Below are 20085 nucleotides of genomic sequence, written 5' to 3'. Positions count from 1 at the left end.
CACACACACACACACACACACACACACACACACACAATTTGAACTGGAGTCCATTTTCACCTTTAAGGAATTCTAAAGCATCGATTTGGATTCTGAAAAAACAAATGGCTTTAGAACAGTTTGTTAATATGACAGATCACAACATGACAGACATAACAATGAAGCACACCAAAGAAAATGTTTGAGCAATACAAATTCTCAAATATCCGTAAACAATATTCAGTACGGCAGACAGTGCTTAACCCCTGTTCTTTTCATTTCATTTCACTGAACTTTATTAATTCATACATGTGTTCAGTTGCTTTGATAAAACTGACGAAATAAAAATAATACGAATAAAAAGTCTGTTGTTTAAAAAATAAATACAAAATATATTAATAAATAATAACTTTGAAAGATTTCAAATATAATAATTGAAAATACCCCCGTTACATCATCGTATACTATCTTGCTGCTTTGGCATTCCAGAAATCACTGATATACATCAATGACGACATTTTTCTTTACTATAAACCAAAACACTGCCTCAAGCCTACAGACATCAGAAAACATGGTGTCATCTTTACTTATTACTTTTTTGGACTTAGGACACTTGTAAAAAATGATTTTTTCTAATCCCAGTGAGACCTTATCCTTATTAAATAGTACTGTAGCTGATGGTTGGACCCTACTGGTATTTATTAACCCCTATCAGCAGTGTCCCTCACTTCCATTGATATTCATTTTAATTGGGTCCCTCAAAGTGGAAAAAGAATACATTGGAGAGGGGCTCACTTTGCCTTTCCACATTTAATTGACACCCCATGGTCTGTGGTAACTGCAGATGTTATGGACATTGATGTGAACTTTTACCAGTTCTTCTAAGCAATTAATTAATGACTCATTACTATGAGTGGAAATATAACAGGTGATTTGGTTGTAATGTTAATGTTATATATTTTACAGAGCTACCAGAAGCAATGAATAAGCTCTACAATTAAATATGACTTAATGAGAACATATATAACTATGAAATAAACAAATACTATCTGATATAAAACTTAATGTTATCCTGCTATGTAGCATATTTTCTCAAGTTAAATCCTGTAAACAGGAATGAGTGAATAATTTAGTGAATAATTAATATTAAGTGGATCTGTTTCTGAAAGGTGCTGCTCCCTGTAATGGAGACAGATAACTCCTAAGTTTAACAAGACTAACAATGAGTGAGAAGGACAAACAGATTAAGAACAGCTCTGTTCAAACAGCCAAGTCTGGATATTTTGACAGGAATTGTATTTGCTCTATTTTCTGTTTTGTTTTTTGTTTTTTTTGCTGGGATGAGGAATTTTGTGTCCAAAATCACACATAATGTAATAGTTTTTTTTTATTTTTTAGTATGTCCAAAATCTCAGTGCTATTTACACTACACTATGCTAAAACTGAGAATTAGACAGCTGTGGCTCAGAAAAGACAAAAACTAAACAAACAGTTATATATACTATATAATCCTGGGAATATACATGCCAGTGACCCTGCCAGTATAGATGCATACTGTAAATAAAATGTCAACTCTTAACTGTTCTGTTGTTTCATATAAAAGAGCTGGAAGACATGCAAACGGAAGTAATGATTAAAAAACAAGTCAGTGTGTTTGCAAACATTACTGACCTCCACAAAGCTTTATCCATTAGCATCAGAAAACGTATCGGTCGGTTTATGCAAAGGCACGTCAATCAGTTTGGGAGTAATGGTAGGGTTCGAGTCCTGTGCTTAGAAATCTGCTGTCATCTTGTTTACATAGATCACAGACTGCCCCTTTAAGTAAATGCAAAGCTTCAGATGCTTGGTTATGCAGGCTTTGATATCTATCGACACATCACCCTACTGAGTTTCCACACGAAGGCGCGCAGCATCACAGCACAGAAGCACCACTCAGCAGGACTGTCCACGAGAGCCTCATTTTATATTCATAGTAAAAATTAAAATAGCAGTGACGGGTACTCTCTATCAGACATGCTCATACACAAATACTCACCCTCAGAAAACAGACAAAGATAGCAAAAGTGAAAGGAATACATTAATTGTGTCAGCTCATCAAGTATTAGTCTTGTTTACACTGAAATGAAGAGAAAAAATTACAGATGTGTCCTGGATTTGCTGTGGCTGGAGAGAAACAAAACAACATGTCACGTAAACAGAGCTATACTGTGAGTAAAGCAGATGGATGACGGCTTCTCTCCAAGCAACACAGGAGAAAACGTTACTTGTTTGAAGTGCAAGAAAGCCCTCACCTCAGCCACAGGCACTCCCTCTGGGGGACGACAGTGCAACACAATCATGCCATTCAGAGGCACCTCGGTGCCTTGGGGGTCCTGCTCAAAGTTCTTCCGCAGGTCTAGGCAAGAGAATAAACAGCCCTGCTTTATAGAAGAATAGCACGAAGGAGCAAACAAACATATATGCACAATTGTTTCATGTGTGACCTTCTCTGTTTATGTATGTACAATGAATGCTTTCTATATAATCCCCTCACTGGTTTAAAGTCAAATAACCTTCGCAGACACAGTAAGGTCAGGCTGGTATCAAAGTGACATGGTTTCGCTTACAGGCAATCCGGACTGTTGCCTTGCGGCTCTTGGAAGTTCCCAGGTGACTCCAGGCGACACACAAACACCAGTAGTCCTCTGGGCCATGAAAGTCCTCCACCTGCTGACGCGACACGTTGATCATCACTTCACGGATCTTGAACCCTGCAGGCGAAACGCATGATTGTTTAGATTAGCTTTCATTATATTGCAGGAATGATCAATCAAAGAGATGAAGATTTGCAGGGACAAGATGATGAGTGAAATTTGAATCTGATAAGATTATCAGCAGTAAACAGATCTGCCATTTGCCAGGAGGAGATGGAGGACAGTCTGCTTGTCAAATCAAATCAATTTCAGGGATTTTTGTTTAGACAACAATTTAAAATGTTGTCCGGATGAAAGTGTAGCCGGATGTTATGCTTTCATCTGGCTAAGTCACAGAGCAGACCATTTCATTATTGACATAAATATATATATGCCACCAGCAGCACTTTAACAAAGCCTTGTTCAAGTTTTAGCCCGGCAAACAGATGGGCAGCAGTGCATAGTTCTTGTTGTGGTAGATATATTTGGTTTTGAGCCTTCATATCCTCTCTCACACAGCCTGCAAACCATAATCCATTTATAATGAAGTGACACTAAATGCTTTCCAGCGGAAGCATTAACTGAGAAAGGGGGAACACATGAGCTTCTTATTGTTGTGAAGAACAGCATGATAATGTTTTTTTTTCTTTAAAAACATTTAAAGGTCCATTTCTGGTCATTCTTTATGGATGTGTATTGTCTGTGATGCACCCATAATGAGATAAGTTTCTGAGACTACAGATGAGAATATAAAAGTGCTGTATATCAAGTATGCCAGACCATGCACGCAAGATGACAAGCTTGGACCATTAATGTATAATAGGATAGCTTCATCGGGTATCAAGGAAATTGTAGCTTTCACCCAACATGTGTGATGTCTGTCTAGCCTTGCAGAAAGCTCAATTTCAGCCATCCAGCTTGAACAGACTTATTAATATGTAGGCAGAGTAACGGGCAGCTAATGTTCAGTTTCTAGTGACCAAAGTTGTCATTCCCAGCAGCATGCAATTAAACCTGAACACTGTGGAATAAGATATTAACAAAGACCCACCCCTGGAAAGAAACTAGTATTAGAGCCTGGAGCAGCAATGACCTACAACAGAAATGTAAATGAAGTGCAGTAACTATATGCACTCATGTCATCATTTCTTGAGTTTGACTTCTAATAGTAGTGTTAAAATGAACAATGTGCTGGAGCACAGGCTTAAAATTTTCTGGTCAGCTGAGACCTTTCTGTTTGTTTTTTTCTGGGTGCTCTACATCTGGTAGTATGAATACCAGCATGGCTGGTTGTCTGTCTCTCTGTGGTAACCTTGTGATGAACGGCAACCTGACACAACTGCACTGTCTCTTGCCCAGTGGCTGCTTGGATAGAAGTACACCAAAGGAGTGAATTCTGTTGTCAAATGAAGCCAACAAACTAACAATGGACTAATTGGACTTTTTCCACCATAGGCAGTTTTTTTGCTGACAAACCTCCATCTGGAGCTGGTTCTTCTCGGTCTATTATGTCTTAGAATGATAAAAACTGCAAAAGACAGCTGTAAAAATTGCCAAAAGTTGGATGCTCAGTGCCGCATTAATACTCTGTTTCCTCTGGCTTCTGGTGTTTTGCTAGAAAAATAATTGGGTCTCCATTTAGTAGTATTTTAATACAACTCTGATATGACTCTCGGAGAGATAATTGCAAACTGTGAGGCTGTTATCAATGACATTACACTGACAGCAATAACACTGGGATGTATGGATGCATTGTTTTCAATTACTTATCTGTAGGCATGCAGAATCCAGCATGGGGATGGGTGACTTCCCCACATACAAGAATATTTTCTCTATAGAAATGTAATTACTGATGTATACACTCAATCAACAATGGTTTGATTTCCATATAAGTAAAACTTTTTTAAAAACGTCCTAAAGCCAGATCGTCTTTGATTTATGGGACAGCTAACAAATCTTACTTAACAGCATATCTCATAACAGCTGTTCAAAAATCACCATAAAGCTTGGCCTCATGTGGCTTATTGCTTAATTACACAGACCTACACTTGTAGAGGAGTCGTCTCTCCACAGGCGTTTGCCATCATTCCGTACATAGACGGCAGCTTAGACATGGGCTGGGATTAAATGAAAACTAATAATGGGAAATGAAAGGTTATCAAAGGGAGCCTAATGAAGTAATGTTAAACAGAAATGTTCTCTGAAGACACTGTAATCCTCTGCAATGACTGGCTGATATTATGTACAATAAGCCCCCACACTCAGTGCACTCCTCCCTTCCACTGTAACAAATTAGAGACGTAATCAAGAGTCCTGATTAAGTGAGAGTGAAGAACATTTAACTGCAGGAAAATAAAAAAACAGATGATTGCACCCTTGAGAGGGACAATTTTGTCAAATCAAATCATGAGAAATTTGCAGGGGTGGTGTGCCACTGAAATTCAGCTATTTTAATATGGACAGGTGGATTTGTTTCCCTTTGACCCTCTCATTTTCTTTTGACACTGAGAACTCAGGAAACACACATACACCATTCATACACGACTACTATTACTTTTACACGGCCTTTACAGCAGGCACTTTAACACCACACAGTTCTGTTAAAATTTTCACTGTTATTTATATAGCGCAAAATCACAACAACACCTGCCTGAAGGCTCTTTATACTGTGAGGTAAAGATCCTTCAATAATACAGAAAAAAACCCAACAATCAGAAAACCTTCCTCAAGGAAGCACTTGGCGACAGTAGGAAGGAAAAACTCAATTTTAACAGGAAGAAACTTCCAGCAGCCATCTGCTTTGATGGGTTGGGGTTAAGTTGAGGGAGGCAGGGCAAAAGGCACACTGTGGAAGAGAGCCAGAGATGAATAAAAACTAATTATTAAATGCATTCGTTCTGGGGAATCTCTGAGAAGGACTGCTCACCACATACCTTTAAGGGTTTTATTCTCTATTAGCATTTACAGCAGCCAGATGTAACAGTAATGTGATGTTGGCAGTTGGCAGAGCAGCAAAAACTCCAAAAACAAGATGAAGGATGTCATCTCAGCTCTGTGTTTTGTGGGTTCATGATTATAACAAAGTTGAAAAGACAGACAGAAAAAGTTGTTGATCCCAGCGGCTGCAACCAGGCTGAAAGGGGGGATGGGTTCAATTTAATATTTAGTGCTATAACACTGTAGCACAAAAACACTAAAATGCTGCATGTGGCACAGATGGCACAGCAGAGCTCGTCACACATGCAGTCAGTGTTGTTTTTTACTTCTTTATACAGTGAGTGCAGAATTATTAGGCAAGTTGCATTTTTGAGGAATAATTTTATTATTGAACAACAACCATGTTCTCAATGAACCCAAAAAACTCATTAATATCAAAGCTGAATGTTTTTGGAAGTAGTTTTTAGTTTGTTTTTAGTTTTAGCTATTTTAGGGGGATATCTGTGTGTGCAGGTGACTATTACTGTGCATAATTATTAGGCAACTTAACAAAAAACAAATATATACCCATTTCAATTATTTATTTTTACCAGTGAAACCAATATAACATCTCCACATTCACAAATATACATTTCTGACATTCAAAAACAAAACAAAAACAAATCAGCGACCAATATAGCCACCTTTCTTTGCAAGGACACTCAAAAGCCTGCCATCCAGGGTGTACAGTCATTTGGCGAGGCGTATGTTTTATGGCGCCGCAGACCTGGGAACCAGCCTGATAAAAAAAAGTCCATGTAAACATCAGCTGTGTAAACAACATTTAGCTCTAAAAATAGACGAATATGCTGAGAAGTGGACCGCTGGTGAAGTCCAGGCTTTATTAATGCTGTATGCGAATGAGAAAATACTGACTTGCCCGACTCTTAACCTGCTACTGGGACGTTTACACAGGAATGTAATGCTGAGAGAAAATGATGAAACTGGATTACAGGGAGTGCAGAATTATTAGGCAAATGAGTATTTTGTCCACATCATCCTCTTCATGCATGTTGTCTTACTCCAAGCTGTATAGAAATATCTCAAGACTGATTCTTCTAAGGTTTTATGGACTGATGAAATGAGAGTGAGTCTTGATGGGCCAGATGGATGGGCCCGCCCATATGGAAAAGATATATATAAATCTTATAAAGTTTGTATCTGTCTTGTGTGAAACTTGTATGAAAAGCATATAAGAGTGAAAACAGATATAAGATCCCTTGAAAAATTATATAATGAAACTTGTATGTTTTGGATACTTACTAAAACAATGTATGAAAGTAATGAGAAAGTGGCCACTTTCATGAGTAATCACATATAAGTTTTTACTATTTCTTTTCCATATGGGCGTGGCTGGATTGGTAAAGGGCAGAGAGCTCCAGTCCGACTCAGACGCCAGCAAGGTGGAGGTGGAGTACTGGTTTGGGCTGGTATCATCAAAGATGAGCTTGTGGGGCCTTTTCGGGTTGAGGATGGAGTCAAGCTCAACTCCCAGTCCTACTGCCAGTTTCTGGAAGACACCTTCTTCAAGCAGTGGTACAGGAAGAAGTCTGCATCCTTCAAGAAAAACATGATTTTCATGCAGGACAATGCTCCATCACACGCGTCCAAGTACTCCACAGCGTGGCTGGCAAGAAAGGGTATAAAAGAAGAAAAACTAATGACATGGCCACCTTGTTCACCTGATCTGAACCCCATTGAGAACCTGTGGTCCATCATCAAATGTGAGATTTACAAGGAGGGAAAACAGTACACCTCTCTGAACAGTGTCTGGGAGGCTGTGGTTGCTGCTGCACGCAATGTTGATGGTGAACAGATCAAAACACTGACAGAATCCATGGATGGCAGGCTTTTGAGTGTCCTTGCAAAGAAAGGTGGCTATATTGGTCGCTGATTTGTTTTTGTTTTGTTTTTGAATGTCAGAAATGTATATTTGTGAATGTGGAGATGTTATATTGGTTTCACTGGTAAAAATAAATAATTGAAATGGGTATATATTTGTTTTTTGTTAAGTTGCCTAATAATTATGCACAGTAATAGTCACCTGCACACACAGATATCCCCCTAAAATAGCTAAAACTAAAAACAAACTAAAAACTACTTCCAAAAACATTCAGCTTTGATATTAATGAGTTTTTTGGGTTCATTGAGAACATGGTTGTTGTTCAATAATAAAATTATTCCTCAAAAATACAACTTGCCTAATAATTCTGCACTCCCTGTACAGTGCATGGACAATAGAAAACTGGTCCAGTTGATCCACTGGGCTTATGTATGAAAATAATTTAAAGGTAAGGAGACTAGTTAATGGGGTGGTCATATTGCCTCTTTATTGAGGCAACATGATGATTAGGGATGGGTATCGTTTAGGTTTTATCTGATACCGGTGCCAAATCGGTACTTTTGAAACGGTGCCGGTGCTCAAACGGTGCTCAAACCGGTGCTTAAAGAATGGAGAACACAAAATTGGTCCAAAAACCTCTCATGTTCAGCTGTTTTTTGTAAAAAGATAACAATGTTAGCCTTTTCTGCAGCTATGGGGCATATATGGTATCACTCTTGGCTGGAAGCAGTGCTTAAACAATGGAAAAAACACAAACTTTGTCCAAAAACCTCTCATGTTTAACTGTTTTCCACTTTTTCTTTGGTCATTTTAGCCTTTTTGGCCAGGGTGAAGGGAGTATCGCCAGGACTCTCCTCTTCGGGGTTTTTGGGGGATATTGCTAACTCCAGGTCAGATAACAGGCAACCCACGCACAGTAGATGTGCTCGGTGTGAGGTCTCGCAGCAAGCTATCATACGGCGCATTTCTGGGCTTTTAAAAAAAACGCTATGCGTCGCCAGGTGTTTCATCGGATTTGAGGTGTTACCTCCTTTGACAGTATCACAATATCAGCTTAAAGCACTTGTTGCAGGCTGCTGAGTTTGCATATTTTGCTGTGAAGTACAGCCAGACTTTTGACCGCTTCGCCTTGGGCATTTTTAATCTGTAGCTCTGCTCTAAAAGAACGTACGTACCTGGACCCGCCTACTATCCTTGGAAACGTAAAATTATTGGCTAAAAGTGTATCACAGCTCAGAAAAAAAAAGCACCGAAATAAAGCACCGAAATGTGCGCTGCTTTTCGGTCTGGTTACTACCGTTTATGTCAGAACCGGTGCCATCATGGCACTGGACACCGGTACCCATCCCTAATGATGATGATCAGTTTCTTTATCTGTTGGATAACCAAATCACAATGGTGAATTTAATGAAACTTGATGGGAAGGTGGAACATGGGGAAAGAAAGAACTCATTAAATTTTGGGGCAGATCGGGATTATAATAGGTCACTTGTCTCGGTGGAGGATGTGAGCTCCAAATGCAGAGCTTCTCATCATTATTAATGATGAGAGAAGCAGAAAAAAAACAACAAAAAACCCAACAGTTTGCTGTCCCTGATGCCAAATTTTAAGCTGAAAGCAGGCGAAATTTATTCTGAGGTGAAGGGAGCTACAGCTCTGCAGACTTAGTGCAAAAACACCTTTCTCTGGCACACAGTCGCCATTAAACAAAAATTAAAAGGAAGAAAATAAAAGTGACGTCTTCCCTGTCAAGCTGTTTATAATTATGCAAAAGCAAACTTACAAAAAATAATCTCAGTATGCTTATATGTCTTTCCCTCACAAATGTGTACAAATCCTTGAGAAACTGGTAATAAAAGCCCAAATTGGAAGGGTGGGTATTGTCTCTCTGGCTGTTCTTTTGAAAGTTATTCCGAGTACAAGCTTCCACCACATTAGGCAGAGATCAAAGGGTCTATTCCCTTTTTTCAAGTGTCCTGAAATGCCACTAAGTGACACCATGTTAGAGAAATTATCCAATAACTGCTCAGTCATGCTGGTCCTGATGGTGCATTCAGGAATACTAACATCCATTCACTTCCTTGCACGCGCCTGTCCCTAGGTGCCCGTTTATTTCTGTTTTACCACTTTTTCCCTCCTGTGCTCATTCTGCTTTCCCTTCAGGCTCATGCCAATAGCTTTTGACAGTGCACCACAAAGCCCTGACAACAGACCTCAATGAAGAGTAAGCTTCTCTTGCCTCTTTAATCATGTACACTAATATATCTCTAATCTAGCCTTCACAAGAGACATACCAATCCTGATGCTCACGTACCGTTCTGGGTTGCTCTCATTCTCTCTTTCCTTCACTGTCTCTCTTTTAGTGCATTTGGCATGAGGCCTGTGGTGTCTTCCTACTAGCTTTAGTCTATTGTTTCGCCTTGGCTGAGTTGATGAAGAGGCCCTAGGAGAGCCAGGCAGCGCCAACTACAAGTGGCTTGATCCGACAGGGCCTGACTAGTCCGGCTCAGCTCAGTCCACAGGATGTCTCTGTCGTACTTAACGCCACAGCAAAAGGGGATTTTCAGCATTCTGTTTGTCGGAGGGATCCTTCTGAGGCAGCTGTGTACATAGTTAGTGGGTGACACGGCGTGGGCTGAGGGTTGAGGTGGATGGATATAGCTTTAGGAAAGCGTCTGTCTGATGTGAACCCAGCTTTGGGGAAATGTTTGTGTGATGTGACATTGCGGCATGCATCTCAGCATGTGGGGGCTATGAGGGTTGGCTGAAGGCCAGACACAGACGAACCCTGCTAGACAAGCGGAACATGCTCCCAGCAACATCTTCAGTCTGGTCCCAGCTGTGTGTGTCATACTTAATCCTGGAACCAAAGGGACGCATTACTTCATGCATAAAAAAATCATGATAATTCAGCCATTAAAATGCTGCGAGTCCTTATTTGTGTCATTCCCCCAGTTGCCTTGTTTATGTTTATCCAAAAACCGCATGGATGCTTATTAGGAACCACTTCTGCATACATAAGTAGTTTTCACTCTGTGGGCCACTTCATTTGTTTCACTTACATTTCTTTAACTAATAGTTTGCGACACTTAGAGACTCGAAGGCACCTCGCTTTCCTCTCACCAGTCCACACCTTCCTTTCTTTGTTGTGACTTTATGCATGGCTGATGGTATCACGCCGACTTCTAGGATCACAATGCACAGCAGTGGGGTCAGTCTGCTGACAGGACATCAACAGGAATGGATATCCATACTTCCTGTGTGCAGTGGGCACTCACACACTCTCCTTTAATCAGTTCATCACTAGATCTGCATGAGCTGCTATCCTCTCCTTCTCGAGACAACCAATGTAGTATCCATTTTCAGCCTCTCATTCGCTCCACAATCATCCTCTCTATTTCCAATGTCCTCTTTCTCCTATTATCCCCTCTTTCTCTTATCTCTCAATCAGAGTATCATGCTTTCAGCTGAAGTCTATTGGCACAGATATCCCCTCTGTTCCACCTTCCTATCTCCTCTTCTTTCACTCTGTCCTTCAATTATCTTTTGAGTTCTATCACTCATTTCCATCTCTCAAGCTCTCTTACAGCACTTCAGAAGAGACAGAAATAAAGTCATCGTACTCGGGTCAGAGCATGTGGTGCGCTGTCTTGTCTTTAGAATCTTAAGCCAAGCCCATTTCCAACCAAAAAGCAGAAACTCATAGATTTAACGCGCACACAGATTTGATGCTACTCCCTAAAAACATAGTTTATGTGTGTGTGTTGTTTTCCTGAAGGGAGGCTAGAATGTGGGTAGTGATGATTACATGGAATATCCAGCGTAGCTCTGTCTGCCTCAGGTTTAGAAAAATGAGCAATCACAAAGGGATAAGTAAATAGATTACGTTGTTGTACCGTTCAGCAGTAATTGTGCTGTCCTATATGCCGGTCAGTGGTGCCTTTGTTTTTCTTACAAAATCCAAACTATAGGTTTGTACTCAGAGTGAATATGAAGATGCCTTCCGATCAAATTTCCAGCAATTTAAAAATCATTTAAGCCTTCGGGGTGCTAAACTTTCTATGCCATAGTTTAGTTTGTCTCTTCTTTTCTTTTCTCCCACAGTAAATTTCACTTTCTCCGTATCTTGTCTAATGTTTCATCCATTAGACAAGACAACCCCTCAGAGTTTCAGGAACTGCATAACAATGTATGAATATGGATATGAATATGTTCCCTACAGAAAGCTCTCTGTTTGTGTTTATGTCAGACTCCCATTACTGTCAGTGCCGATCATTCTCATGTTTCAAAGTTGCCTTTAGTGCTAAAGCTAAGGCATGCATACATTAATGGCCCATTTAGCAAAGTCGGTCTATTTGGTTAATACCAACCACCCATTTTTGATGCGTCAAACACAGTATGCAGTTACACTTCTCAAACAGTCATAGATACCCACAGGGAAATTGTCTTATTGCATAAATATACAAATACAACGTTGCATTTAGATTTTGGTAAGATGCTGTAAATTCAGTCAGGCTACGCCACCTATTCCTCGCCAAGACTTACATTATGGTTCCTTCCACCCTTGCTTTTTGACTTCTGTTATTGCTTTCCTGCATTAATTAACAATGTGCTGACCAAACTACTGAAAACCTGTACTACACTAAAAGTTAACTATCTCATTGATAACTCTAAGAACTCTAATGATAAACCCTTTCACTGGGTGGTGAATGAACTGAACTTTAGTCATTTGCAGTCTTGTCAAAACACATCATCTAAGGGTGTTATGTTTATCATCTCATATTAAATGTGTCAAAAAAAAGAATCATGTGTGACATCATATATACCATGGTGTGATACAGCACAAACTATATGCAAAGGTGTTACCATAGTCAGATAAGCAGCTAAGGAAAGGATTTGCTGCTCTGTCATGTTGGACAGGTTGTGTTAGGATTATTGGAAGAAAGGGATACAATTCAATGTAGTTTTTAAACAAAGCACAGAGTGTGTGCTTAGCAACAATATATCAAGTGATCTAACTCACTCTCTCTTCCGACATCAACTGAAAATATAAACTAAACCTCTACCAAACTCATTGTTTCCAGTCTCTATCAAGACACTAAAGAGTAGCATTTGAGTGCTTGGATGGACTGATGAAGCATTTGTTGAAAAATCTGTGTGTAGGGATGGGTATCGAAAACCGGTTCTTGTTGAGAACCGGTTCCCACTGTTTCAATTCCTTGGAATCGTTTGCCACTTTTAAAAACGATTCCCTTATCGATTCCAGTCGCCCCGAATGACGTCATCACGTTGAGTAGCGTCTTTTACCCAGTAGGAAACACGGCGCCTGAGCGGCACAAACGCTCAAAAGTTTGGTTACACTTTATGAGAAAGGATGACAACAGGGCAACGTGCAATACTTGCAAAGTAGAGATTTCATCAAAGGGAGAAAACACTACGAACATGCAAAAGCATTTGCTCAAAAAACACGCGATTGCTTTCAACGAATGTCGTGTTTTTGATCCGCTCCGGACTAGCGAAGCTCAACCCAGCAGCAGCGGTAGCGTTTCCACGTCCTCTCCCGTTAATACTGCAGGTAACTAATCAATTAGCATTGCATATTATGTTAGCGCGATTTACCTTATTACAAAACCTGCTATTTCTGTGCGTTGCATTTAGATAACCATGATGAGAGAGACAGAGTCTGGCTCAGATGCTGGCAGTTCTCGCTGCAGTCTACCGGTAGCGTCTCCTTTCAGGCCAGGATAGATGTCACCGAGCAGTGTCTAAGTTTGTGGTAAAAGGCTTGCACCCATTTGCCACAGCAGATGCCCCCGATTTCACTTTGGTAAGTGAATGTGTTTAATTGTAGGCAGGGACATACTGGATATTCTTGTGTAATTGCTACAGAATAATTTATGTTAAACTTTGTTATTGCTACAGGAGAATATTTATTTTATTATTTTACATATACATTTTTTTCCTGGGGACCCTGTGACACCCCATTGAAGAGCCATAGGCTGGATCTCACTGTTGGGTTTGTAAGGCCATGTTACTCCTAAATTTCTATCTTGTTCAAAGAGAAGATATAAAACACAGTTCTAAGCTAATCGACTTTAGTGTTCTCCTTTTTAAAAAAAAAAAAGAATCGATAAGAGAATCGATAAGGAATCGAATCGTTAAACAGAATCGAAAATGGAATCAGAATCGTTAAAATCTTATCAATACCCATCCCTATCTGTGTGTGTGTGAGTGTTGATTTTTCAAAATTGTTTTTTAGTTATTAAATTATTAAATAGTTGTTTTTACTGCACTTTAATGGTTAAAGTGAAACAAATTACAAATAATTAATAATTCGTTTGAAAATTTCATCTTTAATTGTTAATAAACAGCCTGCCAATACCCCTGTCTATTTTTTCAAACATTTGCTGGTTTATAATGTGTTTTATTGATTGTGAGGATAAGAATTTCTGCCCTTTAAGCCTTACTTATTATAAGGATGCAAGACATGCATGCTTGGTGATTACTAGGGATGGGTACCGGTATCCGGTGCCATTAGAAGTGCCCTCATTTCTAAAACCTGCGCACAGACACACCTCTCACTTCTAAAAACTGCGCACAGACACACCCCTCACTTCTAAAACCTGCGCACAGACACACCCCTCACTTCTAAAACCTGCGCACAGACACACCCCTCATTTCTAAAACCTGCGCACAGACACACCCCTCATTTCTAAAAACTGCGCACAGACACACCACAGTTCTTTTTTTTCCCTGAAATGTCATTCACTTTGGATTCTAGCCAATTATTTTACCTTTGCAAGCGTAGTAGGCAATTTTGTGTTCTCCATTCTTTAAGCACCGTTTAAGCACCGGCACTGTGTCAAAAGTACTGGTTTGGTACTGGTATTGGATAAAACCTAAACAATACCCCTAGTGATTACAGTCCTGTGTAGCCTTAAACCTCTGATGTCTAATTTTTGTTTTTGTTAAATTATTCTCCGAGCTCTTTGCAAGCAGGAGGGAGCATAATCATTATAACTGACACACAGCAATAATTACTTACATTTTGTTTTCTAAAAAAGTCAAATTTTGCCTTTCCCTAAAATACAGGGACACCATATTGATCCCAGAATAAAATATGGTTTGATCACAGACCCTTTGTGGCACATAAAAATTGGCTGATTGTGAAGATCTAAAGCACAGAGTGCACACACAATAAAGAGAACGTTCATTGCTACATTTATGTATTATTATTCACTCCAGTGCTATTGAAAATGAGGGTTCTCCCTCAATGTATTTTCTAGGATTTTAAATAAATGAAATGATTACAAGTGTTAATCTGACAGGGTCATGTTCTCTTATATTAGTAGTTTCAATATCAATTTGCCCATTCATATCTCTCCAACCTGGATGGTGAAACACGGTTTCCCTCTCCAGTCTGCCAGATACTGTTAGGTCCATAATTTGTTGGACAAAGGCACAATTTTTGAAGTTTTGCCTCTCTACACCACCATAGTGTTGAGTTTAAATCAAACAGCCAATGTTTGAAGTGGATACTTTCAGCTTTAATTCAAGGGATTTTGCACAAAAAAACGAAAGAAAGAAAGACTAGAGGGTCCCCCATTCTCAAAGGCTCAAAATTAACTGGATAACTGACTGACAAGAAGTTACATGGACAGGTGGGGTCCATTCCCTTCTTATTTCAGGACAAATGAAGTAGACTTAATATCTGAAGTTTATTATTAGTGTTACATCTATGCTTTCTAACTTTCTAATAATATCATTTTAAATGTGAAAGCTAAAAAGACATTTTAGTGCAAATGATGGAGGTGGTCTTTCAGCTGAAAAACCAAAATGAACCTATAGGAAAGACAGTAAAAACTTCAGGAGTTGCCGAGTCACCAATCTGGACCAACTCGGCAAAACAAAAAGGCCTGAAAGACCACAGAAAACAACTAAAGCAGATGAATGAACTATTTTCATGGTTCAGAAAAGAAACTTCACAAAATGCAGACAAGTCGAAAACACTTTTGTTCGTGTATCATTGCCAATGTATCGTTGCCTGGATCTACAACTGTGCTTTCCATATATGTAAAGCATGGTGGATGTATGATTACCAATGGAACTGGGACACAAATGTTTATTGATAAAACTGTGACCGAAGTAGCAGTATGAGTTTGTCCTGTGAATCAAAAACAAACAGGCTCTGCTCATATTCAACCAAATGCTGCAAAACTGACAGGATCCCAAATGGATAAAGATTCACACCATACTGCAAAGTAAGTCACCTGATCTCACCTATAAAGAACATGCCTTTCAGGAACAGAAGACAAAAATAAAGGCAGAGAGAACCACAAACAAGCAGCAACTGAAAGTGTCAACTGTAAATTCTCATCTCAAGGGAGCAAAAAGCATCTGGTGATGTCCATGGGTTGTTGACTTCAGGGAGTCATAGCCTGCAAACGATTTACATGAATGATGTTACTTTGTCCAATTACTTTTGTACCTCTGACCAATGTGTTTTGTTTCTTAAGCCCTTCAAAATGCCTAAAAGATTAAACTACTTACTCATAATTGATCTTAGGTAGCTTATTAGCATTAATTAATTAGCTCCAACCTTTTAATTGACAACAGAATATCTTGAATATTCAGAGTATCTTGTTCCCAGACAGAATTTCTGGCTCATCCAGATGAAATATATATGAATGTCAGGGACTCTTTTTACTCATTGAAATACAGAAACAGCAGGAGCAGAATGGATTGCATGCATTGCCCAAAACTTGCCACTTCTGAGAGGTGATCTAAATATTTGTGGCCGAAGACAGAAAATGAACACGTCTGGGCTGTAGCTCTGGCTGTTCAGTATGTTGGAACGTTTTGCCCTCTAGGAATAAGTCAGCCAAGTAAAAATTATGCGCTTTTTTAACCACTTGTGATATCATTAATGTAATTTTTACAATAACTGAACAAGAACCCGCCTAGAAGGCAAATAAAAATCTAGAAAATTCTTTTCTCTGATAGGGAGAGAAAAAAATAATACTGCAGTTTAGCCTCAAGAAGGAGATTTTGGTCGTCTCTTATTCCTTGTGGGCTGCTGACTTGGACTCTGTGACTGCAATTACATATTTCACTCTCATGCCTTTGACTGGATGCAGATGCCAAGTAAGTGACACATTATTTTTACTGTCTTGCCAATTATGAGTCAACCGAGTGGTCATTTTCTGCTTTGTGTTTGTTATAAAGTAAAGCATCCTCCCTTTGGATACCTCACCAACAGCTTACTTTTTATGACAGGCCACAAGTAGCACTTTTAAATGTTGGTGTTTTTCTCTTTGGTATTTTCATTTATTGCATAGTGTGTTTGGCACAAATGTGTGAGAAGAGGCACAGAGAGTAGTTGTAGTTTCATTCAAATGAGGTTGCACAAAAGCAAAGTGTTGGTATTTTTTGTGAAAGCTGGATCATAAGCATGCTGGGAATACACGCAGAAAAGAACCAGGTTCTGTCAGTTCTCACTGAGCCACAACTCCAGGAATAATGCTAAACATTAAAATAATACATTTGAGTTAGCATTTGCAAATGAGGAGACGGAAGTTCAGAAAAGATAATTCAACGAGTTGGAAATTAATAGGTGATACTAAGCACACACAGGTGCTTTATACTAAAAGAAATACGACAACCTTTTCCTTTAGTTACTTTAATTAAACATGCCTGTCTAAAGGAAGCAGGACAGCTTGGTGATAAATCTGCAGCCTCTAATTTGAAAAGTAGAGCACTGGGCAGAGCCATTGTGTGCAGTGATTCACTGTGTTTACATTGATTAAATCATGTGCAAACAGAAGTAGGCTGCTGCAGAATAACCACACAGACTTCTGCGCACATCAGACTGCTCAATTAGATCTTTGTTGTTGTGCCAGTGTATGTGACATCCCGTGGCTGCAACGGACACAAGCAGTTTAGGGTTAAAAAAGAAAAAAGAAATCAGACATGATTAAAAGTTCACACTGCTCTCATGACCATTAGTTCTCTTCTCACCCCCCCTCCTATCTGAAAACACCAGATTACCAGCAGGCAATATTCCCATGTGTCATGGCCTCCTTTTTTGTCTGGCAAAATGGTGTTTTACTTTCAATTTTTGAAAAGCATTTTAGCTTTTATGTGATAAAAATACAAAAATGCCAAATGTAGTAATGGCATTAATAAATTATTCCTATTGTGTTTTTTGATTTCTATAGTTAATGTACAGCCCAAACATTAGTTTAAGTACAGCAGATCACTAGAAAATCTAACTGGGCTATATCACACATCTCCACTATTTGTTATTGAATGCCACAGCATCTGTTTTCAGCTGCGGATTGTTTTGCCTTATTACATTCATGTCAAACTCTGCATTATTCAGACAACATGCTTGGAGAAACTCTTTTTTTAGTGAGTTGTTTTCAAAACGCCACTCTGATTGCCAGATCTGTTCAAAAGGTATGAGAGCAGTAATGAGACTGTCGGAGAAGTTTAATGTTTGTCCCCACAGCCCTCCATCTTCTTGTCTGCTTTAGCTCTTCCCTCACTGATTCATGATTTTGATTAGCCCATCCAAAGCGTCTCCCCTTCATCCAACAATGCCTGGCGTCGCGCAAGAAACTTTGCTTTTTGTAACAGCTCAAAAAACTGTATCTAAATGGGAGAGCTTGGAATTTGGGGGTTAGGAGTAATTCACCTTTGTGATGAGAGCAAAAAAATAAGACTGATGCTGATCTCATGTCTCATGGGATGAACAGCTAGCCTGACTCTGTAACAAAAGGCCATCTTCCAGCACCTCTAAACTGCAGGTGCACAGCAGCTATATATATACGCCCCCCCCCCCATATATATAGCTGCCTCATTTTGTTTTATATTTGCAAACATCTTAGTTCTCCGGGCTTCTTGAAGGACTTCTTTGGATGTTGGCTGCCTTTTGCTCTGTTCTCTGTCAAGGTGATCCCACACTGCTTCAATAGTGTTGAGGAAAACCAGTTCATGACCGATAGTCTTCATTGTGTGTATTTTTCTATCCAAGTATCTATCCAGGCTTCTACTACATTGGCAGTGTGTTTGGAATTGTTGCTATGCTAAAAAATTGTAGCAATTTCCAGTTAGGTGCATTCCAGATGGTATTACATAGTGGGTCAAAATACTGATGACACTTTTAAAGAATCCCCAACACCAGTGTCTGAAAGGCAACCATGATAAAGCCTTCACCAAGTTTTACAGATGGCTGTTGGCACTCACTGTTTATGCCTCTCTCCTGACCTCCTCTCTACATATTGACACATATTTGAACCAGAAATCTCAGATTTGGATTCATCACTCCATAAGACCCGATGACACTTCAATTCAGTTCCTGTGTAATTGGCAGACTTCAGCCTTTTCACCCTATTTTCTTTTTGTTAGGAATGGCAGCCACCATTTCTGATGAAACTTCGGTGAACAGTAGATAGATAAACTGAAGGTCCTGTGTTTGGTCTTTGCTGGATTATTTTCTTAAGAGCATTATTTCAGATACTTTTGATCTGCTGTAGATAGTTTTTCAGGCCTGAACCTTTATATTTTGTCCTCGAGTTGTCCATTTTTTCAAATTGAGAGGATTCAGTGTGCTTGAATGATTCCTAGGTCAATGTTACGGAGCTTACCAAATAAGTAAAAGTTACTTTGAAGCAAGTAATATACAAAGTCTGAGTGAAAAAGCAAAGAATGTCCAAAGAAAAACTCTAAAAACTTTCAGAAATAAACTACTGGTGGCTCGAGACGTTTGCACAGTAAAGTGAATAAAACGTGGTCAGTTGCAAAGCACTCATTCCCAAAGTTTAACCTATACAATCAAAAATCACCTCACTCAAATGCAAGAAAACCTATAAAACTCAAATGGTTTCCACAATGCTTGGAAATTCAGCATTCAGTGTCATCATTTATCTCAGCAAACATTTCTGTATTGATAGAGGAAATATATTTCAGGGTGACAGCGCACCATTGCCCACTTAATGGTTTGAATAGCACAACAACGTTATTATTCATGGATAATGATAACAAATGGACATTCATTAGAGGTTCTACAACCTACACTATATATCTCAGTGACATGGTTTGATTCTTCAGAAAACAAGAAATTATACCTTTAACTCTTTCAGCACTTTGGCTGTTTACCACTTAGTAACTAAATGCCAATGAAAAGGCACTTCTATCTTTCTGTAGACACACTTTGTCAAGAAGAAAATACATAACCTCAAGTGAAGAAAGACAGTGACCCTGTTGCTCAGTGCTGTCTCAGAGAAGTGGTAAGAGTTCAGTTACATACACAGCAGCATCCTGGAATAAATAGATATGATCTGCACAAAAATAAAATAAAAAACCTCAGTAGTTTTGGTGTTAAAGTTTAAGCTGAGTCACGATTAGCTCCCAGAGGACATGAATTAGAGGTATAAAACACATATTTAGCCATTACATGCTGTTAAAAATATTTTACTGTGCTACACATCTTAAAAGTTGTGAAACTCATGATTCATCAATGCTCTGCTTATTGCACTTAATCTGTTGATGGACTCACATTTGTACAGCGCTCTTCTAATCTTACTGTCCATTCAAGGTACTTTCACACTG

The 20085-nt window shown here is 39.2% G+C and overlaps 1 protein-coding gene across 1 annotated transcript in view; it reads right to left on the bottom strand.

The window, feature by feature from the left end:
* LOC102299395 (netrin receptor UNC5D) overlaps positions 1-20085 on the bottom strand; it is a 185354-nt gene that overhangs the window by 45091 nt on the left and 120178 nt on the right. Inside the window, exons 3-4 of the mRNA XM_005929783.2 lie at positions 2589-2732; positions 2274-2377 (exon numbers count right to left, since the gene is read on the bottom strand). Of these exons, the coding sequence (XP_005929845.1) occupies positions 2274-2377; positions 2589-2732 (248 nt within the window). The remainder of the gene's footprint in view (positions 1-2273; positions 2378-2588; positions 2733-20085) is intronic.

Source organism: Haplochromis burtoni, unplaced genomic scaffold, assembly GCF_018398535.1.
Source record: "Haplochromis burtoni strain Fernald_Lab_line unplaced genomic scaffold, NCSU_Asbu1 Contig_107, whole genome shotgun sequence".
Taxonomy (NCBI): Eukaryota; Metazoa; Chordata; class Actinopteri; order Cichliformes; family Cichlidae; genus Haplochromis; species Haplochromis burtoni.
Note: the sequence above shows the minus strand (reverse complement) of the source record. Positions and strands in the feature narration are given on the sequence as shown.